The 11,042-nt window shown below is 38.6% G+C and overlaps 1 protein-coding gene across 1 annotated transcript; it reads left to right on the top strand.

The window, feature by feature from the left end:
- Positions 1 to 3,149: 3,149 nt before the first annotated feature.
- Positions 3,150 to 6,813, top strand: il12ba (interleukin 12Ba; the record flags this gene model as incomplete). Its single annotated transcript, XM_079168209.1, has 8 exons — positions 3,150 to 3,200; positions 4,185 to 4,272; positions 4,362 to 4,649; positions 4,795 to 4,900; positions 5,254 to 5,495; positions 5,615 to 5,787; positions 5,926 to 6,041; positions 6,753 to 6,813. The coding sequence occupies 8 exons, from the start codon at positions 3,150 to 3,152 to the stop codon at positions 6,811 to 6,813; spliced, it is 1,125 nt and encodes a 374-aa protein (XP_079024335.1).
- Positions 6,814 to 11,042: the final 4,229 nt, after the last annotated feature.

The following is an 11,042-nucleotide window of genomic DNA, read 5'->3' as shown; positions in this document are numbered from 1 at the left end:
ACAAAATTGACGAATCATTTCTTGTAGAGGCTTTCGGAAACAGTTCACAATCATGTTTGTACATTTACACATATTACATTTAAAAACCGCGTTCCTTAGCCTTAATATAAAACTTTACAGATTACAGAGGTGTTTACATAGCTGTTGGAAATGACTGTATTCCTTTAAAGACGCGATATATAAAATTCAGAGCTTTAATACAGCAGCAAACAACTATTTGCTATGTGAAGCTCTCCTTCTGTGTGTGTTGTTATCAGAGCTTCTCCACACTTTGTCGACATAGCCTGCCGTGAGCGAACCAGTGCGGCCCGTTCACATGCACTAACTTACGCTAAAAGCACGCACACGGCCAGGAAGGCGTCGTTAAGGAATTACAATGATCCACCCTGCGGCCCCCTCACGTTAACTCTGTCAGCTCTGTCAGCACTTTTGCACCATTCGCACTGTTAGCCCTGTTAGCAGTGAGCCATGTTGAGAGCCGTTAAGAGGCAATAGAAATTCTCCCAACCTGGTATATAGCACCTTTAATATTCACAAAAAGAATACTAGTGACAAGCTACTACACTACTGCTCATCTTAATGGGAGTCCTATATTTGTTGATAGACTAACTGGCACCCAGGTTTCAAGTCAACATTTTAATTTAAACGCGCATGTACACATGCACATGAAGAAAAGGGAACAGGAGAGTCATAATGAGTTCATGCTCTGTTTGAATCCTGACCTGCAAAGTAAAGCCAACCACAAACAGTAGTTCATGAGACGGAGAGGTTTCATCACTGCATGATAATGCCTTGACATCACATACACCAAAATATTTAGTTGGTCATCATTGAACATCATTTATATAAATCTTATGATCATTTTATGAATATATTCCGGGCAATAATTCCGTTAATTTATGTTAACAGTTCTGCAGTGTGCTGGAATAAATACTACAAAGGAAAGTACAGCGAGAGAGAGAGTGATGTAAACTCCATCCTAGCAAACTTTTGTACCTTAAAACCTGATTGACACAAACCAAACAGTGCTCATGGACAATTGGGTAACTTCAAAATGGTTCAGTGCAACTTCTCAAAACAAAAAGCTATCATTACTAAAGGAAAGCAATTCTTTAAAAACTAATAAAGTCACATTTGAGACGATAGTTTTCAGTTTTTAGTAAATATCCTGTTTAGTATCCACCTTCTATTATTTGCTCAAATGGCAGATTGTCTGTCTGCATTATGTTGCTTGTTCATCTTACTTTTGCAAAATCTTCAGTAGTGGCATCACATCACGTAACATTGTGAAGGAACAGGCCTTGAGGATCCCAGTCCTTTGTCTGTCGACCTAGTTGGACCAAGTCCCATCTTCTGAGTAGTTCATGTTTCTTTTCATTCATCATATCTTAATCTCATTGCCCCATTTGTTGTCCATTTTATTATCCTATCCTAAATCTGTCATATTATCAGCCTCATGGACGTGGCCGTCGTCTTTGACCTGGCCAGCTTATTTTATTTTATTCCATTTCCTTGGTTTCACTTTAATTTATTTTTTCAGAGGTTTAAGATGAAGAGTCACAGCTGGATTTGTTACATATTACCATACTGTAATACACATCCTGTTCTCGTGTGGTTTGTCTTGTTACAGTATCATCAATTGTTGATTACGATGTCTTTTGAGACAGAGTTCTCTGTGGCTATAAATACATCCAATAGTTAAGGACTGTCAAACCTGTTTTAAAGATGACACACTACTAAATGGCATTCGGACATTGTTGTGGTGTTACAAGGATAACAACCATGCTATGATATTATAGGCTATCGTAAATATAGTTCTTGATCAAAGTAAATATTGCTGAAGAGGTGCCAAAGATTTCTAGTATTTAAACCTGGATTTCAAGCTAGTAGCTCCTGGGGAATCAAAAAAACAAAGAGAGAAACCGAAACAGAAATTAAAATGTAATTATGGAAATACTGCACCATGTATCATTTCGGTGGCTCCGGTTACATGTTGATTACTTTGACGGGCTTTCACCTCATTGTCCGACAAACAGATGGCGGAAGTGGCTGTAATAATTCCCTTAACAAACCCTGACGTTTCCAGATCAGAAAGGGAATGCACTGACATCATTAATTGGTATGTAAAAACAAAAGAGAGACACACACACACACACACACACACACACACACACACACACCCACACACACACACACACACACACACACACTGTTATCACAGCAGACAAATTCCCAAATCTTCCAGCCTTATTTCTTTCTTCTTCAAGTTGTGTGAAAGGCCTATTGTTGCCTGTTGTTCATCAACAAAGGATGCAATGACATAGAGGAACAGCTAGTGTAAATAGTTCAAAACAGCTCAAAACACAAATGGGGAAATAGAAGATATAATCAAAACAACATTCGTGTGAATGATGTTGTCAAGTGTGGTTGTTATGTTAATGAGAGATAGGCCCAGAACCACCAGAGCATCTTTATTGTATAAAGAGAACAGAAAAAAAGAAACAAATCGTATTATAACACTGGTATATTATAACATAAAGGCCAAGCAATATATAAATATATATAAATATAAATATATATTGTCACTATAACTTTTTTATTTTACATTTTACATTATGTATTGTGATTAAAAGTTGTGTGACGAATTTAAGTGTTCTACGTCCAGTTATCGTCTGAATGCCTTTTTATTCTGAAGGATCTGGGCCGGAAGTCTTTATTACTGATGCTGCAGGTGGCACGAGCAAATTAAGGTCCAGTGTATTTCCTGGAATAATGCTCAAACTTTCACAAAAGTAGGTATTTTTCCCTTTCATACTTTAAAATAAATGTCCTCCAATTCCAACTTTAAATATGCATGGTACTAATAGTTGTATCTTTCTCATCATAATTGTGATATTGAGTCTCATATGAATCTCAGGTAACAATACTTGCAGCAACATTAAATTAGGCTAACGTTACTTTTAACGTTAGCAGTAACGTTACTGCTAACGTTAAAAGTAACGTTAGCCTAATTTAAGCAGTAACGTTACTGCTAACGTTGACAGTTGGAGGTTTGACAGTTTTGCTATGCCAGTGTGTATCTTTGTTATTACCGTTGTCGTAAGACAAATTAAATGTAACACTCTTAAGTTGTGTGACGTTATGCCGTAATGGGGGAAGTTCACACTAAACTATGTGTCAACCCGCCCACAGGTGCCAGTGTAGCAAAAGGTCCTGACTAAAATGAAAATGAAATTCATGCCAGCCTGAAGGTAAACAAACAAACACGCACTGCACACTTAAGCTACAGCTAACAAACAACGTTACTATAAAAGGGTAAAGTCACAAATACCCAATAATACCCCTCAAACAATGTTGAGTGATATAAAAAGGTCGTAAAAAAAAGAGGAAGCGAAGTGAATGCACGGTGGCTGCATTCCTCCGTTAACGCCTGGCTGGAAAGCGAAGTTCCTCTGGACTTTTCTCTGCTCTAGACGATGATGGGAAGTCCGTCTCTCAGATGTCAGCAGGGCTCTCACTTAAAAGTCGCCCGGAGTCGGAGAGAGTAATCCCAAGGTAAGATGGCTTTTTGACTGATTGTTGTTACTATTGTTTAACTTTATTTTAAAAAACTATTAAAAAAAAAAGACATGAAACCACCCGAAAGGACTGTATGTGAGCATGTGTATCCGCCGGTTTAGAATAGATTGTTAATGTATAACTACATTGTACAAATTATATATGCGATTAGAAACCATACAAAATATTATTGATTGCATTTGATCTGGATGTTTTTCAGGAGAACATGATGGAAATATATTATCAGTATCATAAAAACAACTTATTTTTCTTTTATGTACATGTAGTTATTTGAAGGACATCCTTCACATGGATGAAAACATAGCTAGTGGCTCTTTGTAACTTTGTTATAGGACAGTGAGTTTAAATTGTGTCTTCATTTTGCCTTTGTGAGTTTTTTTTTATTAATGTAGTACTACTTAGATGATTTCCATATTTTTGTATTTATTATTTACAACATGAATGTATGGCTGTTTTTGTCATCAACACAAGATGTAATGTATATGGGCTTGTATATTCAAGAGTCATATCTGTACTGATTTAGTTTTTTTGTTGTTGTACCTTGTGCTCTCTTTCTGTAACCAGCTCATCTTCTCTCTCTCTCTGTCTTCTCTTTTGTTATTCAGATGAAGCTATTTGTTTTCATTTTTGTTTGTGCATTTCTGCAAGTCAGTCATCAAAATCCGACCAGCCAGTGGACCATGACGCCCCACGGTATGCTTGATCGCTATGAAAACACATCTCACTCCGAGCTCGAGTCATTCTTCCCTAACCTGTTTAAATTCCTGTGTGTCCTCTGTTAGTTCTGGTTGTGGTGGTGGATGGCTCTTTGGGCCAGCAGTCCTTGAGCTGCCTGGAGCAGCCAGAGGAGCTTCAGAGGAGAGACAACAAGGATGAGGACATTTCCTGGAGGAAGAACGGAGTGGAAGAAGCGCAGAGAGGAAACACATATCTGCTGGAGCTGGAGGAAAGCTTTGCGGGGGGAAACTACACCTGCCACGGCAAGGATGGGTCTCTCCTCAATCACACCGAGGTCCTGATCCAAGATGACGAATCTAACAGCAGGCGAATTCTTGTAAAAGCCGACCAAGGTGCGGTCTGATTTGAAATGTTACATTGTCGCTGTTATACAGCCGCTTGATTTGGGGAAAGTGTTTCATCTGGTAAATTCCCATTTTTTTTTCCTTTTTTTTGTGTTCCCCTTTTCATGCATGTTTGTGTTACTTCTCTTATTAGGAAATTATTTAGATTGCTCCACTCAAAATTACAACGGAGAGTTCCAGTGCTCTTGGACCTGGCACCCCCGACGCGTTAGCAAAGTAGCGTTTATCAAAGCTCGACGGTAAGTTCACAAACTGCTGAAATGTTTTCTGCTTCGCTGTCCAATAATAACACAGTATTCAGGCTCATGTCAGAGCTGAGACTCCAAAGTGGCATCCATAAATACCTCCTTATGAAAGGATACATAACAAAGTACTTTTGATATGTCATTTAAAGACCATGGTCATGTCTTGGGATCAGATTCCATGAAACAATAACACAGCTGTAAAAGCTCCTGAGTATATACATTGAGCTTTTTCACCTATTTGTCTATGAGAAACTGTGACAGCTTCTTGGCATGAAATTGAAAGCCACATTTACAAAATCAGTGTGTCGTCTGAATAAAAAGACCCGTTTTTACGCCATTCTATGCAGTCTTTCTGACGACAACGACTCCCAGTGTTCTGTGGATGAAAGCGGTCAGCGTTGGACATGCTCTTCAGGTCAGAGTAACTTCGGCTGTTCAGTGGACGACAGCGGAAACAGGATCTTGTGCCTGGAACAGCAGCACTGCCCCTACGCCGAGGAGAGCCAGCAGATCCATGTCACTGTCTACGTGAAGACGGAGCACTTCCTGGTGGAGAACTACTCCAAATACTTTTACCTGTCAGAGATAGGTGAGACATCTCTGGGATTTTTTTTGTTTTCGTCACATAATACAGCGTTGTTTGCTTTTCTCTCCGTTCCCGTCTTTGCTTTCATCTCACTCTTTATCTTTTTTGATCGCCCTCGATAGTGAAACCCGACATGGTGACGATCAGTAAAGTCAACACCACGACGATAGAGTGGAGTTACCCGAGCTCCTGGAGCAGTCCCTACTCCTACTTCCCTCTCACTTTCCAGATTGCACAGTTTAGGGGGCGATGCAGAACGTGCGACAACCAGTGCACTGACTCAAAAGCCACGAAGGTAAGAGGGACCTGCTGAAATGAACTGTGAAAGTGGAGGGAGAATAATATAGAAATGTCACCTTTGTGTCAAATGACAAACCATAAAGTTACTGCACATAAAGAAAATGATGCGAGGTAATTTATTGTTATTCCTCAGACCTCGACGGTCCACTCTACGTGTCAGTTCGAGGTGAAGCGCAGGGTTAAGGCCGTCTGCATCCGGGCTAAGGATGTTCTGTGTAACTCACAGTGGAGCGACTGGAGCCATGTCAGGTCAGTGCCTCCCAGTGGTGTGAAGTGGGACCAGTTATCCTCGAGGTCACCTGACTCCTCCTGCCCTGCAAACCAAACTGTGTATACTTTGTTGGTAGCTTTAGCTCTCGGCCAGGTTGTTTTTATGTGGCTTGTCAGTTTTCTACAAAAAAGACATTTTCACGGCTTTCTGTTGTGAGTTTTGATGTATCAAAATGGGAGAAAATCTTTTCTGTTTATTACATTTTTACTTCTATTGTGACCGATTTTGAGCTGATTAATAGATTTGCTTTACATAGTCACATTGTTGACGGCATCACACTAAACTAGATCTCAGAAACTCGCATGATGTCGACTAGCTTGTAACTTCTGTTTTGAAAAGTGCTAAATTCATACATTTTGCTTGCTTGCTTGGAATATATTTAGAAAATAATAAATATTTCAGACTAATTTCCTTATTATTTGTTTTTCATTACAGTTTGAGGAGTCACAAGAAGAACAAACGTCAGAAGAAGACAAATGTTACAAAAGAAGCATAACCTCTTAAAATGTTTATTTATGTTTTTATATTCATCTTTTATATCATGCAGTTTGTAATATGTAACAATTCTTAATCATGAGTGAAGAATTAAAATTATATTTAACACAAGCTTTTTCGTTTCTTGCCTAATACAAAACATTACTACCTCACATGTCCTTTTGCTGAATATTGGATTTCCCTTTGTTTCACAGTTACAAGCAGAAGCTTCATCCTAATCCAAGCCAGAATAAACGGATGTTTAGTTTTGAATGATGGCATTGGCAAAGTATTTATGGAAACATCGTACAAAGTTTTCTTTTGTACCACATTCTCGTATTACCTTTAACAAGGCCTTTATACACTCTCAACCCCGTACCTAGTAGAGAACAGAAACCTCAATAGTTGTTTCTAAATGACCAATAAACAAAAGGTTTAAATGTTGTCAGAGTCCTTTGGCTTTTCCCAGTTAGGTGAGAGTGTGGCTTTTGGTGGAAACTCTCCCCCTCACACTGCAACACATCACAAAAGCTGCCGTTCAGCTTTGAACCGTGTCTGTTGTCTCAAAGGAGATATGGCACGAGTGGTATTTCCTCTGTAGCATGCCAAGACACACATGTTGTTTTTGTGTCGTGTTCTCCTGCCATCTCTCTCTCTCTCTCTTGCTCTCTCGGTCCTTCTCCTGAGTACGGCTATGGATTCGTCAGACGTACACCACCGAATCACAACTGTGGGACTTCATCATCCTGCATCTGCTTTGCCTCATAAAACACATTAGAAAAGTAGGAAGTCAAATGCAGATGAGGGAATGAAATAGCCTATTTAGAGTCCCTGATCTACGCACAGTAATATGAAAACTGAGCTCTCAGACAGGGTTCCTCAATGTGCTTTGTTTCAAACATCCCTATGAGGGGACTCTCACATACACTATATTGATAGTTAAATGTCAACAGGAAGGTATTGACCTCTAAATCACAAAAGAGGCTCATGTTCCTGCTGTTAGGTAACGGCATCAGTCACTGATCCATCTTCAGTGCCAGTAACTTCTTCCCTCTGACAGCAGAGGAAGTGTCTGCGTTACTCAGCCTTACAATAACAGTGGTTGAGGTTTAACTAGTTCACTAACAGCATGTTGGTGTATATAAATATATTAGTCCAGTGCTTGTGACAGTCGTATTTATCACTAGCAGTAACTGGAATCACAGTGAGTACTGGGTTTGTCTCATGCAGTGGTTCCCAACCTTTTTTGGCTTGTGGCCGTTAAAGGAAAGCATTGTCAGCATGTGACTCCTCATCATAGGTTAAGGCCTGTGGACATAAATTGTGAGCAGTTCAACCAAATAATTATTGAAATATTCTCGTTTTTATATTTGGAGAAAGTAGTATTTTACAAGAAAAACAGCAACGATGTCGTTAAATCAGCATTTTTTTTTTGTAATTGCAAAATAGTATTTTGTTGTTGTGTCATCGTCCATCAACCGGTGACTGAGGGACTCATTTGTGGAACCCTGACAGTGCAGAATGTAATCACACATTGTATATACTTTTACTTAAAGGTATTATATACAACCATTTCCAGGAAAACAATGTATACTCTGATCCAAAAAGAATCCCTCTCTTTCATCACGTATGACCCATAGTGGTGGGGACCCCGCCCTCCACCTGTATTTTCTCTTTTCTGCATATTTATCTTCCTTTTTTGTATTCATCTTTGCCAGGCAGAACAAAAAATGGTTACCACACATGGAAGTATCAGATCAGTATTGTATTCAAAATTGAAACGGAAAGCTGTTTTTTTTCTTCCTCAAATCTCTGTAATAGTCACAGAGTCCAATGAGTCAGTATAGTAAGTGTACAGGGCACATAGAAGATGAGAAACTTTTGCTGAAAGCTCATGTTGTATTTCCTCTCTTGCATTTGCGATGCAAGTTTGTAGTCGTGTATCTCTAATAACGGATAGCCAAATTACAGATGTTATAATGTATTTACATCTTAAATCCCACTTTAGAAAGATGTGTCTTTTTACTCTGCTGATCAAAGAAAACAGATTAAGTGCTTTGGAATGAAAGTATTCGTTAATGCACTATTATTCTACTAATCACCCTTCAGATATAAAAAAAAAGCAGATCCAAACTACCCAAAATTCCAGAGAATTATTAAAGAAATGGATACACAGATTTATTTATTACCAAAATTCCACGTCACATGTAAGAAAAGCCCGAACCAACAACATCACACCTAAAGAATAGTAGGCCACTCTTCCCAGTATTGGTCCCTCAGTCTGGTCAGGAGGTGCACGGTGAACCATCTTTTCACTTCCCCGTCATAAAAAGCAGAAGCGGTAAAGTGATGTAAGTGCTTTCGGGGCCAACATGCTGCACATTTTTATCCCGACACCCCTGACCTTTCAAACTTTTAGTTGTGTTCAGGAAGCACTTGACTCATTTTTGGTAAACGTTTCTACTGGTGAAAGATCCTCTTCTGTATCAGTATAACGTCCATAAATCTCTGTATTCAAATAACAGATTGCAGAGGTGATCAGTGTTGAGTTCTGACAGGGCTGCAGCAAATCATTATTTCCAATATAGATTAATATAATAATTGTTATCTCAATTAATTCGACTCAACACAATTACACGTTTCGTCAATAAATTGTCAGAAAATAGTGAGCACAGACTGTCTTGAGACGAAGCTCACCATTGACAGCTGAAACTGAGACAGAAGAAACAGATATGAAGATAATTATGTGTACATTAGGAGTACTGATGAGTCAGCCCTGAGCTAGGCTCCAGTCTCTCTGTGGAAGTATGTGTGTGCAGCATGTCTCACAGGAATTCACTGGAACAAACTGAATGAAGGGTACAAATGACGCATCTATCCGTCCACAGCATGTTTGACGGATTCCCAGTCATGATGGTGCCGCTTTTTTGTGGCCGAATCATTTTTGCTCTTTCAAGTCTAGTAAACATGAAACTAGAGAAAAAGGGCAAACTCCAATTTAGTGCATGAAAAGTGTTCAACAAATCACAGCTTCATGATATGTTGTGGAGAACAAGACCACAACTTGTTTTTATGTGAGAAATGTGAACATATTTGATCCAAGAAAAAGGGAGTTAGGTCTTGTACATGAAAAAGGTTAGCAGACTGCAATACATGTATTTCCTGAAAGCTGATCGATGATTGCAGAACAACATACTACTGCTACACAAACATATGATCATTTTTCAGACTTTCCTTTAATCTGAGCTTTTATTACTCAATTTTATACTGGATATATTCTGTCTCTCAGAATTTAATACAATAAAACGACAAACAAAAATCTGCAAACAACTAATTTGGCTGAATTGGTCTCAACTCAAATATGTAAGTGGCGAGGAAGGCACTGCTGGGTTTTAAGGGGTCACAAGCTAAAGAGGTTCGGGAAGTAAAGCCCCAGTTTAAATCTTAGAATGTATGAAATTGTATTCATGTTTCATTAAAAATAATATCATTTGTTATAATTAAAGTACATACAGTATGGTAAAAAAAAACACATATTGTAGTCATTTTGAAATCAAACTAGCTGAACTGCAAATGGAGAAGTTACCCTCTGCCTTCTGTTATGATAACTTTTCCCCACAAAAACTGTAAAGTCATACCTTTCATTAACTTAAACCTCCAAACAATGAATGTATTCATTCAGAACAAGAACAAAGAAATCAGGAAAATTTGAAAGGATCTGGTAAATCCCCTTTAAGACAATCCCTATTTAGACTGAATCCACGTGCTTTATTATAACAGTTTATCATATGATATCACCCACATGATTAATTACATTCCCAACTTGTTCCCATGAGTCCACCATGCCCACATTTGTTGACCATGTTAATTAATGGGCGCAGAGAAACAGCAACTTGGACAGATGGCATTTATCTGCATTCCACTTACTATGCAAGTGCTACGTTTGAGAATACAATTGATTTAAGGTGGAAGCAAAACATTGTAAACGTAATCGTTCAATGTCTTTTTTTAGCCACTAGATGGCAACATTGCACCAACTACTGCGACTATAGGTTTTCAGCTCCACAGGTCTTTGAGTCCCCTGAAGTAGAAATGGGAAAGGTCATAATCGGGAAGTATCACAGATGTGTTGCACAGAAAATGTTATTTGAACAATGTTTTATCACGATGTGTTATAAGTGCAAACTACTTCTCACTGTTTGCCCATGATTTCATCTTTAAATCTGCATTTTTCATTCAGTTTAGTAGCGATGGAATATCTCCTCGCATGTCTTAGGTTTAAAGTATGCACGCTCATGATAACATTGTTTTTTTTTTTACTAAGGTATCAAGGAAATTGCATTCTGCTTGTCTCTTGTCTCCATGTTTAAATGGTAAACACCTCTGTCTTCTTTTATGTCGACTAGAGAGCATATTGGTAGACATAAGGCCCATTGTCGTAAGCATATGCCAGATTTTTTTACAACTAGTCATTTTTATGAGTCTTCAATTCAATCAGGCCATTA

The sequence above is a fragment of the Pholis gunnellus genome (genome assembly GCF_910591455.1).
Source record: "Pholis gunnellus genome assembly, chromosome: 10".
In the NCBI taxonomy this organism is placed as follows: Eukaryota; Metazoa; Chordata; class Actinopteri; order Perciformes; family Pholidae; genus Pholis; species Pholis gunnellus.
Note: the sequence above shows the minus strand (reverse complement) of the source record. Positions and strands in the feature narration are given on the sequence as shown.